This window comes from Dermacentor albipictus, chromosome 7, assembly GCF_038994185.2.
Source record: "Dermacentor albipictus isolate Rhodes 1998 colony chromosome 7, USDA_Dalb.pri_finalv2, whole genome shotgun sequence".
In the NCBI taxonomy this organism is placed as follows: Eukaryota; Metazoa; Arthropoda; class Arachnida; order Ixodida; family Ixodidae; genus Dermacentor; species Dermacentor albipictus.
Genome location: NC_091827.1, coordinates 102,185,729 through 102,207,927, shown reverse-complemented (window position 1 = coordinate 102,207,927; position 22,199 = coordinate 102,185,729). Strand labels below are relative to the sequence as shown.

General features: G+C 47.0%; 1 protein-coding gene and 1 pseudogene across 2 annotated transcripts in view; one reads left to right on the top strand and one right to left on the bottom strand.

Annotated features, from left to right (window-relative positions):
* The window catches only part of LOC135917233 (organic cation transporter protein-like), a 104,257-nt gene that overhangs the window by 2,363 nt on the left and 79,695 nt on the right, over window positions 1-22,199 (top strand). For both annotated transcript variants that reach the window (XM_065450772.2, XM_065450771.2), the window contains exon 2: window positions 1,911-2,234. In XM_065450772.2, coding sequence (XP_065306844.2) covers window positions 1,920-2,234 — 315 coding nt within the window. In that variant the 5' untranslated portion in view covers window positions 1,911-1,919. The remainder of the gene's footprint in view (window positions 1-1,910; window positions 2,235-22,199) is intronic.
* On the bottom strand, window positions 10,964-11,139 carry LOC135917240 (U2 spliceosomal RNA; annotated as a pseudogene).

The following is a 22,199-nucleotide window of genomic DNA, read 5'->3' as shown; positions in this document are numbered from 1 at the left end:
ACGCAAGAACGCTCGTGTACTTAGTTGAGCACACGTTAAAGGACCCTCTTGGGTTCACATTAACTTGGAGTCACCCGCTACGGCGTGCCTCATAACGATAACGTGGGTTCGGCATGTAAAACCAAAGTTTTCTTTAATAAGGTGCGGTTGGGACCAATTGTGGGGAGACCCTTTTCGGAACCATCACATTATTTTTCCCATAAGCAAAAAATAAAATGGGCATTTTTTTTAGTATGAGAGAACACCAAGGAAGGACGGTCAATGAAGCGATGAGGCTTGAAAAGGATGATGGGAAATTTCGTTTGCCGCTAGACTTTCGAACTACTCATGCAGAATCATGTTAAGCAGCGAGCGCCCGTGGCGAAAGCGTGGTACGTGGTCATAAAACTCAGGCGAGGCAACTGATTGTCGCAGCAATGTCGAATATTCAAATTGAAACTTGTGCTACTTACTTGACGGGACATCGGAACGGTGGGGCTTTGAGCACCTGCCGACTTGGACGCAGTACAGCGTATGCGGCACGTGCGCAGTGTTTAAAACCAGCACTCGTGTTGTCTTTTTCACACATCGTATGTGCGTCACATAAACTGCTCGAAGTGCCTGCAGGCACTTGCTGAAGCATTGCCAAGAAGTGCCTCGTCTTTGCGGCGCCGTCACTGCTCTAGCGGAACACCAGGGCCGTTACGCCAAGAGCGTCAAGTTTGTGTCATTTTTGTATTCCTCGCTATGTTCCCTTACTTCCATTATCAATAGAAAATAACGGCATCACGAGCCTCCAGCAAAAACAACGAACGAAAATAAAAAAAGCTAAATACATAAACAAAGAAAACAAAACCGAATGGTCGTGGATAAACACCGGCACGCGATGCGCACATAAATATTGGTGTAAGCGCGCCGCCTGCCGAACTGTAGAATTACGACCGCGTTGAAAAAAAAATGTCTTGGTTACCGTCCACCAATTTCCACAGAGCCTTACGAAGAACGTTGCGGAGATGCCTTTGGCACCAGAATAATTCTGACCACCCGGGGTTCTTTAGCGTGCACCAAATTTACGGTACTGGATCGTTCTTTCGTTCCGGCCGAGATCGGACCTCGCGCTCTGCAACGCGTCATCGCCATTGACCTACCGAAACGGTTGGGGGACCGCGTTGAACCAGTTGCATAGTTGCAGAGGTCTCGGCTTTCTTACCCGCTATCTCCGAGTTGGCGCACGGAAGAGGGCGGTGTGTGAAGCTTTGGACTCTATAGATGGTGTCGAGTTTACAAGCTCACTGTTCTGCAATGTACACCTAGTTACTTTTTTAGGTAGAATCGCTGTATTGGTATTTGTACATTTTGGAAGTGTCAATATTGCCACTCCTTGTGGCGTAACTTTGTGCTGTTGTGCCACCTGCGCCACGTGATTATAGCTCTAAAACGGCTTGTACACCTTAATTAATGTGGCGTCCCTTATGACCACGAACGGCGGGCTGGTCAATTCAACAGGGCCATGTGTGCACCTATTAAGTAGGTTGGTGTCATTTTGCATTGCTTATGTGTATGTCAAATGTACAACTTGCTTCTTATATGTAAGTCTGCTACTTCCTGCGAAAGTTCCCTCTAATATCGCGGCCACCGCGTCAGTGGCGCTGTCATCGTGCTTTCACGTCACGTAAGGTATTATGGGGAAGGTTTGCAGGTGAAGTGTGAACACAGGCGCAAAAGCAAATCACATCCTCACCTATCGACGTATGAGTTGGACATAGCGCGATGCTTCTGTGCTCTGTCTCAGTGCCGCTGGCATTCGGCTGAGAGCGAGCTAGCGGACTCGGTTAAAGGCCATGGTTCGTCGGCGGTGGAATGCAAAAGCGCTTTCCTAACGATTTTTAGGTGCACGGTAAATAATCCCAGGTTGCCGTCGTCTGTTTCAGTGCCTGCTCATGGCTGCCGCCTCAGTGGACACCGTGCTGGACAAGCTGTCCCGTTGTCACGTGGTCATCTTCGTGTTCGCCTTTATCCGAGGCTTGCCTGTCACGTGGAACCTGATGATGCCAGTGTTCGTGGCACCGTCAGCAGTTGAGTTCCGCTGTGCCGACGCATTGAACGAGACTGTGGCGACATCCAGCGACGGCGGTCACGAAATATGGACGAACAACACGGCGCAATGTTTCCACTCAGCTGGAACCAATGCCAGCGAACCGTGCGAATCCTGGGTCTACGACCGCAGTGTATATGGCAAAACGGTCACTGAAGAGGTATGGCATGTTATAAACTTACTTTCACCGGCTGCATCTAAAAGTTCTGTAAATTTCTGTCTTGCTTCACAAACCGGCTTTCTCGGTTAATTCTACAGCCATTGCTTATCTCTGTATTTCCCATATTGCTATTCCCCAGGCGTCATTTAAGCACCATTGGGTTCTGGTAAGGTTTGAACTATCCTCGTGCATTTGTGTTGAAAAAAAAATACACGTTATTAAAATATGTTCGAATATCTTGCTTGCACACGGCAGCACTGTCGTACTTTCACCTATAGCGTTCTGTTCTCAAGCACACAGACCAAGCCACAAAAGTAGAGCACTCCTTTTGGAGTTTATAGAGCAAAAATCTCTACAGCTCTACGTGACGTCTTGAGAACAGATCAGATCTTTGTCCTGAATTTTAGTTCTCTCAACCGGGTTTCTGGCGGCAACTTTCGAGGTCGCGTTCAAATGGCTGTAGCTACGTACTTTGAAGTGAAGGTTTAAAGGAGTACTGACACACACAAAAAAAATCCACGTGGTTTTTTCTGCTTTAATCAGTAGTTAATGACCCAGTAATCACGGCACGAAACCTCATTTACTTCAGAGTGCGACAGGTAATTATTTGCAGTCTTTTTTGTAGCGACCAGTCGAAGAGAGCAACGAGACGGGAGAAACGTAACAAAGTGTAAACAAAGTGGTCACGTGTTCGCAAAAAGTCATGACGTATGCTCTGACGAGCAGCCAGCCTGCACGACCAACTTGCTAAATATTGTTGTGGGACTGCCGCATCGGTCGGACGACCGCAGCCAATGACAGCGCCGGTAGCGTGAACGTCATGGCGACGTGGTATACCCGGCGGGGCGGGGCCGGTGAGCGGGCGCCTCGCCGCTCTGATCGTCTGTTTCTTTTCTCTCTCTGGTCGAAACGCGGGCCCCTTTCGCCGCTGACGGCGGCACATAAATCGGCTACAATTTGTTTCTGACACGAAATAACTTCTAGAATAAAGTGACCTCGAAAAAGTGCGAGTTATAAAATGTTGTGCGATATAGTAAATCGTCGGCATGATTTCTACTCGGACGCAGTAAGCGCAGACGCGCCAGCAATCGTCTGTATACGAACGGCTCGCCCGACTGGCGTGTTTACTCATCGCTACTAACGGCACCGGCAAAACTAACCGTATTTTCACTCAAGAGAAACATAAATGTTCAGGCATTGATTGTGCTGACGAATTTAGGCGCTTTATTACGAGCTGCAGATGCATCGCAAGGGCCCTCGGCCCCGGGTAGACGGCCGGCAAGCTAGGCCTACATCATATCCCAGCGATCGCAAGCTCACCTGGCATGCTCGTTCGCTTCTGTTGGCGCCAATGAAATGAAATGTGCTGCAATTGAAGCGTGACATAACTGTGTACACGTTGTGCCGACTAACATAGGCGCTTCGTTATACGCGCTGCAAGCGATCGTGTCACAAAGGCCACCAGTGTCGGATTCGATGGCCCAGCGAGCTATGCCTGCCGGCTCCTGGCCATCGGCGGCTGTCAACCAACGGATCCGATACTGCTAATGCGGCCTTGCGGAAACACATCTACAGAGCTCGCATAGACGTGTTTATATTGTCATCGTTTGTTTCAAACACGATAGCTGTGTAAACACGGTTGCTTTCACTTTCTGTTCGAAGTTACGCAGCATTTCGAACTTCCACGCAGGGGCGCCAGTTCTGAGCGGAGCTATCCGTCGCTCGCTCATTCGTACCATGTGTCCCCGAATCGCCGCATGCGGCAAGCCGCACACGACGCGCCGTACGACAGGTCGCACGGAAAATCGCACCATGTGTCTCGCGCTTTAGACGTGGCCAATCACTCAGCGACTCAGATATTGCGGCCGGCGATGGCGAGGACGAACCTCAACAAAACCCTCGCATCGGCCACGATCAATGGTAAGACACAAAAGATCGGCGTTGAACGTTGTGGCAGCGCACTCAAGCTGGTAGTGGGGGAAATATTCCGATGGACACGACAAAAAACTGCAGTTGCAGCGACACGGATAGCGTCCTACTACAACAGCTAGAACAAGCAACAACGGAGGAGAAGAGCACATGTAAGCCGCATGGCAGCCAACGAAAATTCGTGACGTAGGCACATGACGTCGCGTTTTCTTCGCTATTTACAATCCCGGTTGATGTCGTTGTCGCGAGGTGCTCTGTTTTGCGGTTGGCTGCGCGCACGTACATTAAAATTTATTTTAAATATGTTCTAAGCGATATTCGCCGCTGATATTTTATAGACGATGTGTGTGTGACCAACTAAATCGATCTCGCAAGTTATCTCAACTTCAAATGTTTGTGTCAGTGCTCCATTAATGAATGAAATACAACTGTGAAATACTGTTCCTTCTCTCTGTAGTCCTTTTACAATAATTAGTTTCTGATAAATACTAGGCGAGAACGTAGCACCACTAACTTAGAATGTGATAATTGTGACGTCTTGGCAGCAGCGCGCGCGTCACGGGCGACTTCGAACACTGGCAGTTATGAAAGTTACGTCTATATACCTGGTTTCTCTTGCAAACTTATGATTTCGTGCACACTGTGACGCACTCGCATAAGCTGAACACACTTCGAGTTTTCTGTGGCTTGTTACAAGGTAGTTGAAGTCAGCCTATGATGCTACAAATAATTGCGTGACGGACGCTAGGATCGAACTTTCGTCTTCCAGCACAGAAGCTCAATGCTGTAAATATTGGGTCATAATTTCGCGCACGCTTGTCGCGTCAGTTTATAGCACTTTTGCCTCATGATAGCTGACACTTTGAGACGTAGGGCTACACTTCGCTGCCTTCGTAATAAGCCCATATTTTTCGTCAGAGGAACGTGAAACCTTAGGTGGCGAAGTCTGCCTATAATGCTATTGTATGAAAGCGGATGACGTAGGTCATGTGTATCTAGGCACCCTTTCTGGAAAACAAATGTAGAGGTGAAACTGAAACTGGTCATCGGAAAGCTAATGTAAAATGTTCCGGGCACCCCGAGACTTCACAGTATTATTTCTACGGCTTCGTGGTCTAAAGCCTTTACTTAGCGGGAAAATGTGGAGTCGAAAATGTAATGCCAGTACCCCTTAAATCAAAGTTAAAACAAAGTTGTTTGAGCTGTAATAATAACTTACCCTTTTAAGACAAGAAGAAGAAGACACTCTTACCGTGAGGGGAGGATTGGTACACTTGAACACACGCGAAAAAGGAAGATGGGTGGCGACTCCGCCCTGAAGTTGCCGGACTTATTCGACGTGACTACATGAACGTTAACGGCGTCTGCTTGGGCCTAGTAAGCCTTTACAGCGATATATGTCCTGCATAGTATTATAAGGGAGCCCAAGACAGAACTTGGGAAGTTTCCACCGCAATGACGCAAATACGAGAAAGTGCTTTGAAGCTTTGGCACGCAGGCCAAAACGTTTATGCGCGACATCTAAAAAAAAGTGATAGCTTACCTTCACCTTCCTTTATAATATTCAATATATTACCTCAAGATTTACGAAAAGAAAGAATGTTTCATGAGTCTAAACTGATTCAGTGTTGCTGTCTAGTGTTCTTGAAAGAAATTAACGCACCTGGAAACCTGGCATGGACCGCTCGTTGCCCAGTCACACCGTCGGATCCTGTGTAACAATAGGCGGGCAGCCATATGGTAGCATGGCGCAGTCACTCTTAGCACGTTAGCGTCGTCTTCACAGGGGCACTGTAAGCCCACCCTGCCAGCACGCAGTACAGAAGTAGCAGTACCATGGAAGTCGTTGGCGGAGGCTTGCCGAGTCAGGTATCCTTTGTTTAGACCCCGGACTTCCCATGTGATGCCTCAGTCCTTTACAGTGAACAACGCTATTTGGTTCTCTCGTCTGCTTTTGTGGTTGATAGTGGTGGGACTTCCATCGTCGTATAAGAGGCGTAGTTGCAAAGGTCACGTGCTCTTGCGCAACCTAGTTGCGGGGCGCATTCGTTGTTGACGACCAACTCTTAGTAGGTTTTAGTCACCCCGCAACTCTTAGACACTCCGCAGGGGCGTCTGCGTCTGCAGGCGGTTGGTCTCCGGACTGAAGCACCCGGGGGAAATTTGTAGTTGGCTTTTCCTGTTCTCTTCAATCTTCGTCTTTTTCTCGTACATTCCATCTTTCCTGTCTTCTTCTCACTTGTGTATTACTTCCGATCTTCCAGACAGCAAGGGTTAACCTTGTATGAGTAGCCAACCTAGCTTATGTCATATTTGGTTACAGTGGTAACGTACAGCTGGACTTTGCAAGACGCGTTTTTACACGCCCTGCAACGTCCCCGCGTAGGGCTGCATGGTAGGTGGCTGGCGTTGCTGCCGAAAACTATACGTTTACCTATGGCTGGTTCCTTGCCCTCACTGCCTGATGGCCCTCAAGAAAGGGGGCGCACCGATGCAGTGTTCCAATTTTTTGGACGACAAAAAGAACGCTTTCCTTGATACTACGTAACTCATCTCCAGAAACTAGATAAGACAGTAAGAATGATCTCACCTTTCGTAGTTACAAAATCTCTTACCGAAACTCTTGGTACGGGCTATATAGTATCCAAGATGACGATCTCCTTCGAGAACTCCGTGATAAAGCAACGTGAAAAATCTTCCCTAAGCTAGTGCCGTTCGGGGACATCGCGGTGACAGCTACCCCACATCGTGCCATGAGGTGTCATTACACAATTAGAGGTGTCATTTCTGATGATGATCGTATGGAATTGACGAAGCCAAACTTCTAGAAGGTTCCAACGACCTCAACGTGATCACTGTGAATAGAATTAAAATCAGGCGTGACGAAAAACAGGTCTATACCAAACACCTAATACATTTGGCTGAAGCAACCTGCCCGACACTATAGGGAGAGGGTACGTGAAGATCCGAGTCAGGCCGTATATCCCAAATCCTCTGAGATGCTTAAAGTGCCAGTGATTCAGCCACAGTTCACAGATATGCCGAGGCCATCACACTTATGCAAAATGCAGTGCTAACGAATACTTCTTTGAATCATGTCAAAACTATCTACACTGTGTTAACTGTGATGAGGAGCACGCCGCATAGTAGGGGTTCTGCCCATCATGAAAAATAAAGAAATAGTTACAATCAAAGCAGAAGAGAACATTTGCATTCAAAGAGCGCGTGGGCGTGCGTACCTGCGGGAGAACAGCTCTGCCAATGTGGCACAACAGGGCGCAGCAACACAATGACTTCCAGCGGCTCTCCGGCCCACAGGAAGCGAGACGTCCCCCCGGAGGCTGCAGTTAGCGCTGCTCCGCCGGCCAGCAGAATGGGCCATCGACCTCCGGGCTTGTGACCTTGAAGGTTACGTCCAACGTGTCGAGGTCTTCACGTCAAACAGAGCTCTTCACAAGGGGTGATGGACACAACAACCAGACAGACGGCTCCACCAGCACCTAAGGAGCGGCGACATTTTCACGACCGCGAAAAAAAAAATCTCACATCACAGGGCTCGACAAGGGGTTTTCAAGGTGACTTACATTCCCTAAATACACAGCGCAAATCTCTTTTCATTACGGACACGCAAACATTGTAGTGGCACCGTTAGGGAACTTCTCTATAACCTCGATGACGTTAAATCGCTCCTTTATAAATATTTTCCGAAAGTGCTGTTCAGGAAACGCATCTCAAATCAGCAGACAAATTTTCTGAGGCATTACGCCATCTTTCGCAGAGGCCGCCAGCATGGTATACGGCGTCGTCCGGAGGCGTAGCAATTCTTGTAGATGAATATGTTTCTTGTCAGCGTTTTTCCTCGCCAGACACGCCTTGAGGCTGTATCTGTGGGAGCAATTCTCTTCAGTAAGTTTATAACTATCTGTAGCATTTATATAGCACCTAATTATGACCTCACTAAAACAGAATTTCAAAGCCTCATTGACCAGCTCCCAAACAATACATGATCACTGGTGATATTAAAACCCATCACAATCTTTGGGGAGACCCAATGGGGCACGAGAGGCCGGCTGATGGAAAACGTCTTACTAAACTCCGGTCCATGTCTCTATAGTAAGAAGCAGGCAACCTATTATAATATTTATTATAATTCATATTTATCAAAGGTCTGTCGATTGGCTCCTCTTTTCGCTGATTAGAATGAAATGCACTAAAAATGCATGCGGGCGTGACCACTTTCCAGTAACCCTAAACTTAGACCACATGACTCTCCTCCGCATGCCCCTAGGTGGAAACTAGCCTCGGTCAACTGGGAATATCTTAAAGGATCGACTTTTTATCGTGATATTTTATGAGGTAATTTAGTATATTACCATTGACACAGCAGAGAAATGCATTTCACAAACAAATGCTTGCTCATGACCCGCAGCGGCGTCTGCATGAGCTGGCGTTCGGTGTGTTGCGACACCACGTACCCGAGAACATGAAGATTGGACCCTCCCGCGTGTAGCCGTGCGCGGCTTAGCGGTGTCTTAGCGGGATTCGGCGGGTTGAGCCGATGCCGGGTTTTCGGAGCTTTAAGGCTTCGCCCCGAAGGCAACACACCTCTTTGGCCTCAACTTCACAAAGACGGTACCTGCAGACTGACCCATCTGCAGGAAGTTGGCAGTGGCCTTTTCCTCTCAAATCTTCATCTTTCTCTATCGCCTTTTCATCTTTCCTGTACTCTTTTCACTTCTTCTCACTTCCGTATTCTGGGCGGCAAGGGTTAACCTGGTGTAATTATCCAGCCTTGGGCATTTTATATTAGGTTATAACGGCGATGCATGGCTGGCGTCTTCTCCCAACCTTGTAGCGCCCCTTGCTAGGCTTGGTGGTGGGTGGCGACCATCGCCGCCGAATTTTCGAACTTTGTATAGCAAGTGCTTTTCCCCTACTCCCTGATCGCTCCCTGAAAAAGGGGCGCACTGATAAACCGTTCAACTTTCTTACGCAACCGAAAGAGTATTTTCCCAAAAACTACTTTGTTCACAGTCAGCACGAAAGATAGTCCCAATGATCTCAACATTTCTTGTAGCCAAACCTTTCACTGAAGCAATAGGCCCAGGTTATAAACTAACGAAGATGGGAAGGGACGATCTTCTCGAAGTTCGCGACAAGCCAGAATACAACAAGCTCTCTATCCTTGTAGCGTTTGAGGGCATTCCCGTTTCAGTAGGCCCACGCAGGTCGATGAATACAGTGCATGGTGTCATCTCGGAAGATGACCTTCCCAAACTTAGCGAAAGTGAACTACTAAAAGGAAGGAAAGAACAGAACGTTGTCAAGCTGCAAAAGACAAAAATAAGGCGAGATGAAAAAGAAATATCAACCAGGCATATAATCATTAATTTTGGAATCAGCATTCTTCCTGAATCAATCCAAACCGGTTGCTGTAAGCTTCATGTTAGACCGTGCATCCCAAATCCGCTTCGATGCTCCAAGTGTCAGCGTTTTGGGAATAGGTCGCAAACCTGAAGAGGGTGTGCTACTTGTGATAAGTGTAGCTCCATTGAACAATCTTCAGATGCTTGTACTCCAGCAACCCACGGTGCCAACTGTGAAGGAGAGCACCCTGCTTATCGCGATCCTGCCCGTTGGGGAAAAAAGAACAACAAATAATAGAGCTCAAGGTGAAATTGAAGATGCTATTCCCAAAGGCACGTAAGCATTTATATTCAGGCAATCAGTCCAGTACTTGCTACACCGATGTGGCGTGCCGAGGGGCAGAACCACATCATTCGGCGGCCCCCCAAGTCACACGGAGAGTGAGGGCGGTCACGCCATCAGCCCCCCTGACTGAAACAGCCAGCTCTGTTCCGTCGCCCGCAAAGGAGGGCCAGCAAACCCCTGGGCCTACCGGACCCAAGGCCACTGCCTATGCAGATCGGCCCAAAACTCCCGCGAAGGTGCCCGCTGCGCGGGCAGTATTCGCAAAAGAGGTCTCAGAAACCTGTAAGCGGCGAGGCCTGTCGGTGAAGTCTTGTTACTTCAGATGTAGTCTACGAGATTACGGTGCATTAATTTGCTGCTATGAAGTATAACGTAATCATTGCTTAAAAGTGCAAGTGATATATTATTAGACATTCGCGCTTTATTCTATGCTTCGGAAACAAAACCACGCGCATGGCACGGCAACACGCTGAACTGTGTATCACGTGTAAAAGGGTCGTTTTGTTTTCGATCCTATTGTTTTCGTCTTGACTGGTTAAATACCAAAGCAGTGGGACAGCAAACCACAAAACGAGTAGTTATTGTCGCAGAAACACTTCAACACTTCGGAAAACGTGAATCGCAGGAACATTGACTTGATAAGCGAATGCATAAGTTCTCACAGTTACACCCGCACTTGCCATTTGCCACTTGCCATCCCACTAATGCCGGCCTATAATCGCTATCACGCCCACTCCTCACTGTTTCCAGCCTGCTGCCAGTGGACGACTACATGCTCACTTGACATAGAAAAATTCTCATAAAAATGTTCCGTGTCGTTTTCCGCGTTACCACTTCATGATTAGACACTCTCACCGGTAAACTTTTCAGCGCTGTAAAGAAATAGGTACCCTGAAGATTGTCGGTTCCCTTGACGTAATAGAAGGAATTTATTCAGCCATACGTTCCGTGTTAGATTTGGCAATGCTCTGTCCAAGTTATTTATCCAGGAGGCTGGTGTACCACGGATTTAAGTACATAGTTGCACCCTTTCTACAGCGATGCTGTTTATGGCAATTGTTGCGTACATTTGTGTCCAGCGTGTGCAAAAACTATGGGCCTATTCCGGATATAGTGAAATACCCACCCGACCCACGGCGGAGCCGAAGCAGGCTTCAAGCACTCCGCCAAACTGCAAAAATAAATTTAATATCTTGGTTCAAATAGAACTCGTATCTGGTGGTAAGCTAAGAACAGATACTACACTTTTATCCGTGTCGGCAATGTCTACGTTCGCACCGCCTTCTCTTTCTCGGCGTTCCAAGCGCTTGCATGTCTACTTTCCTTTCCTTCTGCTCTGCTGTGGGGGCTGTCCCGTCGAAACGTCACGCGTGTGTAGTTTCTTCCTGCTCCTCGGGGCGGCGGTCCCCTTCTCAAAACAAATGTGTACAAAAATCAAGGTAAATGAGTTCGTACTTTGTTAAAACTTCTGTGTCACCTCTGCGTTGAGTGCAAAGAGCTTCGCTGGTCATACACTTTTACAGAGTGGAGTGGCTCACGATTCCTTTATGTAAAAATAAATTTTGTTACAGTCGTTTATGCAATGAAGCATGTTTTATTCTATTTATGTTGGTAACGTGTAGATGGGTTTCAAGTCGTGTAATCTGGCTATCTGTAAACGGCAGGTTCAGCTTGGCATGAACAATGCGTCCAGATGGGCGCAGCGGAATGCGATTAAGCTAAATCCCTAGAAAATCTCCTGCGTCATTTTTTTGGAAAATTGTACAGGCATGGCTCCAGCCCCATATTGAGTGGCATGGTCAACACTTACCTGCAAACGGAGACCAAAAATTAACCTTTATTACATACGTGAAGTACCTTAAAAACAAATGCTTAAATGGCATCAACATTCATGAAATTGGGTCACACGCAACATGGGGCGCGCACGGAAGGTGCATTATGAACCTTTACAAAAGCCTCTTTCGGTCACGCTTAGATTACGGGGCCATAGTATATCAATCGCCTGGTCCTCGTGCGTTGAAGATGCTGGATCTTGTCCATCACGCAGGTAGCCGATTGGCGACCGGTGCCTTCAGGACAAATCCTGTAGAGAGCCTCTACGTTGAAGATAACGAGTGGTTGCTTCTTCGAAGGTCGTGATACAGTTCCCTGTACTTTCTAAAAGTGAACGTGAACCGCGACCATCCCTCTTATGTAACCATAAACGACGTTATATCTTCAACGCTGTTTAATAAAAAACCAGCAGCTAGAGAACCATTCTTTCTGTGCGCAACACAAATTTCTCAAGAAATGGGAGTTCGAATTCTTCAGCATAACCTGATGATCCCAGCGAAGCCATTGCTGCCGCGCCAATGGCAGCTCATAGACTGTGATACATTTCTCGCAGAGGCGACAAAACACGCCCCAGAAGCACATAATGGAATGCATTTCCTAGAACATTAGTCGAAGTACTCGTGCATAGAATTTTACACCGAAGCTTTTACATCACGTGCCGGCGCGTTTTAGTAGAAATCGGTCCATCCTTCTCCGAATCCCATGTATTGACTCTGAAACAAGCACCTTTACGGCTGAGGCCTATGCATTATTGTCGATTGTAAAACATGCAGAAATTAGAACTTCACAAAACAATAAATATTTACAGACTCGTTAAGCGCCGTAGAAGGTTTAATGTCGCTGCATAAAAACAGAAACCCTGTACTTATGCGCTTTATTCCGTTCTTGGCAAACGTGTAAGGTCTCACTAGCAAGTCATTATATGCTGGGTGCCTGCGCATAGGGGCATATAAAGTAATATGCTAGCTGTCCAAATCGCCACATCAATTGCATTCCAAGCTACCTATCCTGTCGCTGGGGTCCCTGTCTTAGATCTCAAGCCTTTCCTACGAAAGAAACTGAGGAGCCACTATCAGTGGCCTACACAATGAAGACACGACGAACTGATGTCCTTTTCTATCGACTCAAAATGGGACACACATATGGCACACCCTGTTTTTGCTTACCTTTAATGAACCTCCGAATTGTGGTAGATATGGAGAGACGCCCGCAGGGGCGTCTGCGCAAGCAGGCGTTTGGTGTGTTGCAACACCACGGACCCGAGCACACGAGGGTTGGCCCCTCCCGCGTGTAGCCGTGCGCGGCTTAGCCGTGTCTGGGGAAAAGGGGATCCTGGGGGTTGAGCCGAAGCTGGGTGTTTGGACCTTTAAAGCCCCCCGGCGGAGGCAACACACCCCTTTGGCCTCGGCTTCACATAGACGGCACCCCCGGACTGACCCACCCGGGGGAAACCGGCAGTTGCCTTTTCCTATCCCCCTCTCCATTCTGCGTCTTTTTCTCTTCCTTTCAATCTTTCCTGTCTTCTCGTCTCTTCTGTTTACTTCCGAATTTACTGGCAGCGAGGGTTAACCTTGTGTGGGTGGCCAACCTTGGGTACTCCAGATTGGGTTATAGCAGCACCGTACAACTGGCGAGGGCTTGTCTTATACATAGGATCTGCTCCGTCCCCATGTTGGGCTCGGTGGTGGGCGGTTGGCGCTGCTGCCGAACTCAAGACCCCTATATGGCTTCAAGTAAACCACTATCCCTTGATCGCCCTCTGAAAAGAGGGCGCACCGATGCAAGCTTCCAATTCTTTTTGAAGAGCAATGAGGAACATTTCCCTAAGTACCATGTCATACACAGTGAAAGCAACACAAGCGTGCGCAAATTCTCCCCCTTCTTGGTGGCGAAATGCCTTGCAAGCACGATAGGACCTGGATATATAGCCACAAAGATGTCTAATGGAGACCTACTCCTTGAATTAAAAGATAAAATCCAATATGAGAAAATGAATGACCTGAAATGCATAGGCGATGTAGCGGTCACTGTGTCCGCACATCGAACCATGAACACGAGCCGTGGAGTAATCTCTGAAGACGACTTCATGGACCTTAGTAATGAAGAGCTGCTTGAAGGTTTTCAGGATCAAAATGTCATCAAAGTAGAACGAATTCTAATCCGCAGGAATAACGAACAACTTCGAACAAAGCACATTGTACAAACCTTTGGTACCAGTGTGTTGCCTAGTACAGTGGATGCAGGCTATATCAAAGTACGTGTAAGGCCGTACATTCCAAATCCTCGACGGTGCTTTAAGTGCCAGAGGTATGGGCACGGTTCCCAGACATGCCGAGGACGGCAGACTTGCGCGAAATGCAGCTCGAACGATCATGCATCAGACACTTGCGACTCATCTCTACATTGTGACGGAAGCCATCCAGCTTACTCTAGAACGTGCCCTAAGTGGAAGAAAGAAAAAGAAATCATTACATTAAAGGTCAAAGAAAATATAACATTTCACGAAGCAAGAAAACGTCTGTCATACCTGAATCACACGAGCTTTTCCGAGGTGGCGCGACGGGGGGCAGCGTCACAAATCCCTCGGGAGTCTACCGCGGTCAATGACAGTGGCCCGGTAATCACTCCGCCTGCCCCCCTGGTGGCTGCAGCAAGTGCTGCTCCATCAACATCGAAAGTGGACCTGCCGACTCCAGTCCCGCAGGCCCCAAAGCTAATCCGAACTCCACGGCCTGGGACGCGAGTTTCAGCGCCTAGTTCACGATCTTGCAGCACCTCGGAAAAGGTTATGGAGGTCGATCAAAAATCGCCGGCGTCATCGACGCCGAAAGATCAGCGCTCTCAGGAGCGCGCTAGGAGAGACAAAATTCCTGTAACTACTCAAAGAAAGGGTCCGGTAACCTAAACGGTTACCGCCCTAGTATACATATCCATCTATCTTTACTACGTTCTCTTGAACACAGACAACCAAAATCTTCCTCGATATGGCTACACAAATAATTCAATGGAATGCCAGGGGCCTATTTCGCAATCTAGATGATATCAAAGATCTACTAGCGGAATATCAGCCACGTCTGTTCTGTGTTCAAGAAACACATTTAAACTCTACACACCAGAACTTCTTAAAACAGTACATAGTTTTCCGTAAAGATAGAAATAATGGTAATTCTTCTTCTGGCGGTGTGGCAATCATAGTCCAAAAGTTAGTTGCATGCCAGCATGTATCACTCCAAAGTTCATTTGAAGCAGTGGCTGTTCGGGCTATATTGTTTAACCAACTTATAACTATTTGCTCTATATATTTACCGCCTGATGAAAGGTTTGATATTGCTGAATTTGAAAAGCTGATTGACCAGCTTCCCGAACCTTATATAATAATCGGAGACTTCAATGCTCACAGCACATTCTGGGGTGACTCAAGATGTGATGCGAGAGGACGGGCAATAGAGAACTTCCTTCTTTCTTCTGGAGCCTGCCTATTTAACAAGGCAGAGCCAACCTTTTACAGTTCCACACACAACACGTTTTCATGTATAGATTTAGCAATAGGGTCAGCGTCACTTCTTCCATACCTGGAACGGAGAGTTATCAGTAATCCATATGGGAGCGATCATTTTCCTACACTCCTAGAAACAACGAAGTGGCACGATGGACCAGCTTACCCCTAAAAGTGGAAAATTCATAGTGCAGACTGGTCAAAGTTCAGAAACATATGTAAACTGTGCCTGGAAGATGTGGACCACCTAGGTGTAGAGGAACTGGCCAGCTACATCACTGAACATATCCTCTGTTCTGCTAAAAACTGTATACCTCAGTCCTGCACAGATAAACCCAATCCGAAGCCGTGGTGGAACAAAGACTGCGAAACTGCAAAGAAACGCCAGAACAAAGCATGGAGTAGATTTTCACGCTATCCAACCACAGAAAACCTAATAGAATTTAAGCGCTGCAAAGCAAATGGACGCCGTATCCGCCAAATATCCAAAAGAGAAAGCTGGACACGCTACATATCCTCAATAAACTCATACACGGACGCTAGCAAGGTATATAATAGGGTACGTAAACTAAAAGGACAACGTCCAAATCCTTTTCCTCTCGTCAATAGCTCTGGTGAGTCAATAGAAGTTCAAGCAAACACTTGGCGAGCACTTTGAGAGAGTATCAAGTTCAGAAAACTATTCCGAAACTTTCTTAAAGCATAAAAGAATAGCTGAAAATATTCCTCTGCGTCCAAACAAGTCATCAGAAGGGTACAATAGACCGTTAACATTCCATGAACTCAAGCTTGCCCTAGGCTCTTGTGGGAGCTCGGCTCCAGGTTCTGACGCAATAACTTATGAAATAATCAGCAATCTGCCTCGTGAGACCCTAAACTGCCTGTTAAGCCTTTACAATAAGATATTTGCTACTGGTCAAATACCTTCATCTTGGAAAGAAGCAATAGTCCTACCAATACTCAAACACGGCAAAGTCCCTTCCTTAGTTAACAGTTACAGACCTATTGCACTCACTAGCTGCTTACTTAAAGTATTTGAAAAGATGATTAACCGACGCCTTGTCTTCTTTTTGGAATATAATGGTATATTGGACCCTCGCCAATCTGGCTTCCGAAGAGGGAGGTCTGCTACCGATAATCTAGTTCTCCTTGAATCATATATACGTGATGCATTTGTACATAGCCAATACTGTCTATCTATATTCTTTGATCTTGAGAAGGCATATGATACTGCCTGGCGATACGGTATTCTGCAAGACCTGTCTTCCTGTGGAATTTGTGGTAGTATGCTGAATATTTTGCAAAATTACTTATCTGAAAGGAAGTTCCGCGTTAGAATTGGCAATGTACTATCGCGTACTTTTATTAAAGAAAACGGTGTACCACAGGGAGGAGTGCTAAGTTGCACACTTTTTATAATCAAAATGAACTCTCTCCGCTCTGTTATACCTTCAATGGTATCGTATTCCGTCTATGTGGACGACATCCAAATCAGCTTTAAATCTTGCAACCTGTCCATATGTGAACGCCAGATACAGTTGAGTGTTAATCGGCTCACGAAATGGGCAGACGAAAACGGGTTTCGATTCAATGTAGAAAAGACTTCCTGTGTGCTGTTTTCCAGACGAAGAGGTGTATGTCCTGACCCTTGCATTACCATACATGGCAGAAACCTGGTAAATAGAAAAGAACAAAAATTTCTTGGTATAACATTCGATAGTAAGCTAACCTTCACGCAGCATATAAAACAGCTGAAGCTGAAATGTCTTAAAACCATGAACCTTTTAAAGATTTTATCCCATCAGTCGTGGGGAACAGATAGGTATTGCCTCCTATCTCTTTTTAAAAGCCTTGTGTTGTCACGCATAGACTACGGATGTATTGTTTACCAGTCTGCTTCAAAGACAACACTTAAGCAACTCGATCCTGTCTATCACTTAGGTATCCGCCTAGCTCTTGGTGCCTTTAGGACGTGCCCCTTCCAAAGTCTATACGCAGAATCGGATCAGTGGCCGCTGAATTATCAACGTACATATCTGGGAGTCACCTATGCAATAAGAATCATGTCACTAAAACACCACCCATGCAAAGCACTCATAAGTGATCAGTCCACAAACCAGTTGTACTTAAACAGGCCTTCACACGCCCCACCGTTCCCGTTGGCAGTAATATCTGTTGCGGAAAAACTCGGAGTACTTTTCACAGATCTACAGGAAAGTGACAATGCTGAACCTATTCCACCCTGGGAACAATGTACAGTTATCTGTGACTTGTCCTTTAGAGAACTGAACAAAAAGAGTTGTCCAAGTGCCCTCATCCAGCAACATTTCTTGGCCCTTGAAGACAAGTATAGGTCAACGGCATTTTTCACTGATGCTTCGAAGTCGGCAACTTCGGTATCATGTGCAGCCCATGGCCCAAACTTCTCCAACGCTAAAACCTTACATAACCATAGCAGCATTTTTACAGCCGAAGCGTATGGTATCCTGATCACTGTTGAATACATAGTGCAGCACAAGATACAAAAGTCCATAATATACACAGATTCCTTAAGTGTTGTCACAGCCCTGTCCTGTGGCAAAACAAGCCGAAACCCTGTATTAAACATGCTCCTTAAACACATTCACCTAGCATATAAACAAAACCTAGCTCTTGTTGTATGCTGGGTGCCAGGACACTCTGGGATTGCAGGCAATGAAATGGCAGACAAGAATGCTGGACAAGCGGCTTATCGGGGTATTATTGATGTAAGCTGGGTACCTGGTGTAGATATGAAACCTGCTGTACGAAAGGTGCTTCATAACCATTGGCAAGCTGAGTGGGACAAGCAAGTGGAAAATAAGCTGCACCTGCTTAAACCGCGATTAAGCAAACCTTTCCCACTGAAGCTTGATAGGCACACCGAAGTCGTCCTAGCACGACTCAGAATAGGACACACTTATGGCACACACAAACACCTATTGACTGCTACTGACCCCCCGACGTGCACACGCTGCGGTGAGAACTTAACCGTCCTACATATCCTCATTCAATGTCCCGAACTTCACCAAGAGCGATTAGCTCATTTTAAGGAACTCTACACACACCATATACCACCCCATCCCTCGATGTTCTTATCAGAAGATGCACTTTTTAACTTTAAAAGAGTGCTTAATTATCTTGCTCAATCTAACTTTCTAGATATCATCTCATTCCATGCTAACCATCAGACTGTGCCTCACAGGTGAAGTACAGTCTGATGCACATAAGTATGTCTGAGCTCTTGCACTTCTTGCGTAGGCAAGAATTGTACAGCAAGGGACTCGGGCAATCCGCAACAATTTACCATGTGTCCATATAACCTATAATTTTAGAATTCATCCACCAGTATTTATAGATTTCTTTTACGTGTAGGCCTCTATACAGCCTTTATTTTAAGTCACAGCACCAAACCCACAATTTTACTAAACAAAAACATATGTCCTGGCGCTCTTTGGCCTTAGATGCCCTTGCGCCATTAAACTCCAATCATCATCAGATATGGAGAGACGCTACCGTCCTCAGTGTCCTCCTGGAATGTCGGGACGCAGAAGCTGACAGAAAGAAACACTTCCTTTAGTTGTTACATGTGGTTAGCCCAAGAAAGTTGTCGCGCATCCTCTCGCCAGAGGATGCCGCTGTGATAGTTCTGGTTTTTAAAGCACATGCCTCCAGGCCCTTGTGTTTTACGGGCTCTGTTCAGGCAGTAGTGCTTCTTGCAAACTTTTGCCTCTGACATATTTTGTTTATTATACCGTTCCATCGCTATGCGTTTTTCATACTCATAGTACACCTCATTAGTCATTGTCATAATATTATTACTTGTAGATATTATGCACTTCACAGCGACTGATTCTAGGAGCCTTTACAGCCACGTCACAATTGCCTCTCGAAATTCATCGCTCCACTGTCAACTTATTAACACTAGCCTGACATTCTTTGGCCATATATGGGCCATTCGCCACAAAACGCCACACATTCATTCATTCTTTGGTATTTACTTTGAAAACGTATGTAGTTCGGCACACTACTCCTACTCTTTCCTGAAACGTGAAACTATAGACAAAAGAAGGCCGTTGAAACGTAAATATATAGACACAAACTCTACAGCCGTCCTTTCATTCTTGCCAAATTTAAGACTGCACTGAGCAGCTGTAGCAACTAAACACTCCAGCAACTAAACACCTGGAGGTGGCAGAGTTGTATATGACATGATAAGGTACCTGAAAGTTGAAGCTCAAATGACATTTCCTTCCATTTTTAATATAATCTCGGCTGCTAGACACATACCTTCGACATGGAAGGAAGCTACAGTAATTCCTAATCTAAAGACAGGAAAGGAGCTATCCATGGTATTCAGCCAATATCATTCATGAGTTGTAAGTTTTTCGACTTAATGATTAATCGACGAGTGCTGTAATATCTGGAAACCAATGCTGCGTTTACTTCGTATCAATATGGGTTTACAGGGAACAGATCTGATGAAGAGTACCTTGCTTGAATAGAAGGAATTATAACAGATGTATTTGTCCACAACTAATATTTTTATTAGTCTTCTTTATATGGAGAAAGCTTACGATACGACATGGCGCTCTACAGGACCCATCTTCTATGGGAGTACGAGGCAGGATGTTGAATCTTATAAAAAAGTTTTATCTCGAACCGGACTTTCTGTAGAAAAAATTGGAGGACGCTTAAGCTTCGCCTTCAAGAGTGGAACGCGATAGCCTTATCGTACCCCGTTCGCATCGACCACTCAAACGATCTACGCGAGCCAAACGTCGCGATCGGCACGAACAGCCGGGCCGCTACGCGCCATGAAGGCGGACGCGATCATGAGGTGAGTAGCGCGCCACGTGTCGGGGCAGCGCCGTAAATTGCGAGGAGGGAGTCTGTCGTGTTTGCCGCAAGATGGCTCTGCGTGTGCGCAGAGCCTAGAAGAAATGTAGCGGAAACGTACTTCGCTACTCGTTCCCGATATGCACCGCTATAATTACCGATATACACCGCAGTATAACTGTCTACGGCGAGTTTCTAAGGCAACACTGCATTCACTAAAGGCACTTTTGTCGCGCTTGGACCCATCGAACTTGTGGCTGAGTGGTAGCGTCTCCGTCTCACACTCCGGATACCCTGGTTCGATTCCTACCAAGCCCATATTGCAAGTCGTTTTTTATTTATAAAGTGCCTTCCGGGATTTATCGCTCACGGCTAACGCCGGTGACACCGGCTTTTCTGCGACACGAGCTGCTTAACGCTATCGCGTTAAAACCGGCTAAGAAATTGTTAAGGCGCACAACATGGGATTCTTCAGGTCGGCAGCGGCGCCGCTGTGATTGCGTAATGCCGTCTGGCAGGTACGACCTCATAGTCCACTGCGCTGATACCTCGCATGATCGTGTAGGCTCCGAAATAGCGTCGCAAAAGTTTATCACTAAATCTTCGTTGGAGATTTGGTGTCCATACCCAAATACTGTCGCCGGGCAGGCATTCCACGTAGCGCCATCGAAGACAGTAGTGTCGGCTGTCTGTCCTTTGCTGGCTTTTGACGTAAAGGCGGGCAATTTGTGCTTCATCGGCGCTCTGCAGATAGTCGGCGACGACGAGATTCCGTACACCAGCTTGAATGGCGTGACCGGCGTTGTTCCTTGCACCGTTGCGTTATAAGCAAAGACTACGTAAGAAGGACTGCATCCCAGGTCGTCGACGTACATCGGTAACATGTCGGCGAGAGCTACATTCAGGTGCTCTGTAAGGCCATTCGTCTGCGGGTGGTAGGCAGTTGTCCAGCGGTGACTAGTTTGGCCGTATTGCAGGATGGCTTGAGTAAGCTCTACCGTAAAAGTAGTTGATCTGCTGGGGATCAGGATTTCTGAGGTACCATATGGTAACAGGATGCTATCGACGAGTTTCACCACTTCCGTCACAGTACCTTGGGGTAGGGATTTCGTTTAGGTGTAGCGGGCAACGTAGTCGGTCGCTACGACGACCCACTTGGTCCTGCATATTGATCTCGGAAATGGCCCCAAGAAGTTCTTTTCGATGTGCTGGAATGGTCAGCAAGGTAGATCGATCGGCTGCAGCAACCGGCTGGGGTTCTTTGTGATGTCTTGCGTCGCTGGCATTCTGGGCATGTTCTGACGTAGTGGGCAACATGAGTGCTGAGGAGGGGCCAGAAATATTTCTCTTGCACCCTCGATGGCGCACGGGAGAATCCGAGGTGACCAGCGGTCGAGTCGTTATGTAGGGCGTTCAGTACGTCTGGATGCAATGCTGAGGGAACAAGAAGGTAGTTGGCACGGACTGGTGAGAAGTTCCTCTTTACAGGTGCGTCATTTTGTAGGGAAAATGAAGAGAATCCTCGCCTAAATGCCCTAGGGACAACGTCGGTGTTGCCTTCCAAGTTCTCCACGAGGTTTCTTTAGCTGCGGGTCATCTCGTTGCTGTTCAGCGAAAATGTCAGCGCTTATAGTTCACAGAAAGGCGTCCTCATCGTTGTCATAAGACGGTGGGTCAAAGGGGGTGCGCGACAGGTAGCCGTCATCAGGGTGCCTCCGTCCCGACTTGTAGACGATGGTGGAATCAGCTCAAGCCTGTAGGTCCATCGTGCGAGGCGTCCTGATGGGTTTTTTAATTTGGCTAGTCAACACAAGGCATGGTGGTCGCTTACGACTTGGAATGGCCTGCCCTAGAGCCAAAGGCAGAATTTCGTGGTAGCCTAAATGATGGCAAGGCATTCTTTTTCTGATGTCGAATAATTATCTTCTGCTTTCGACAGCGACGGGTTCCCATAAGCAATGACCCTTTCAAATCACTCATTCCGTTGGACGAGGATGGCGCCAAGGCCTAGGCTACTTGCTCCGATGTGTATTTTGCTGTCGCCGTCCTCATCCAAGTGGGCTATCAGTGGCGGTGACTGCAGGCGTCGCTTAACCTCCTGGAATGCTTCGATTTGCGGCCTTTCCCTCTTGAACTCG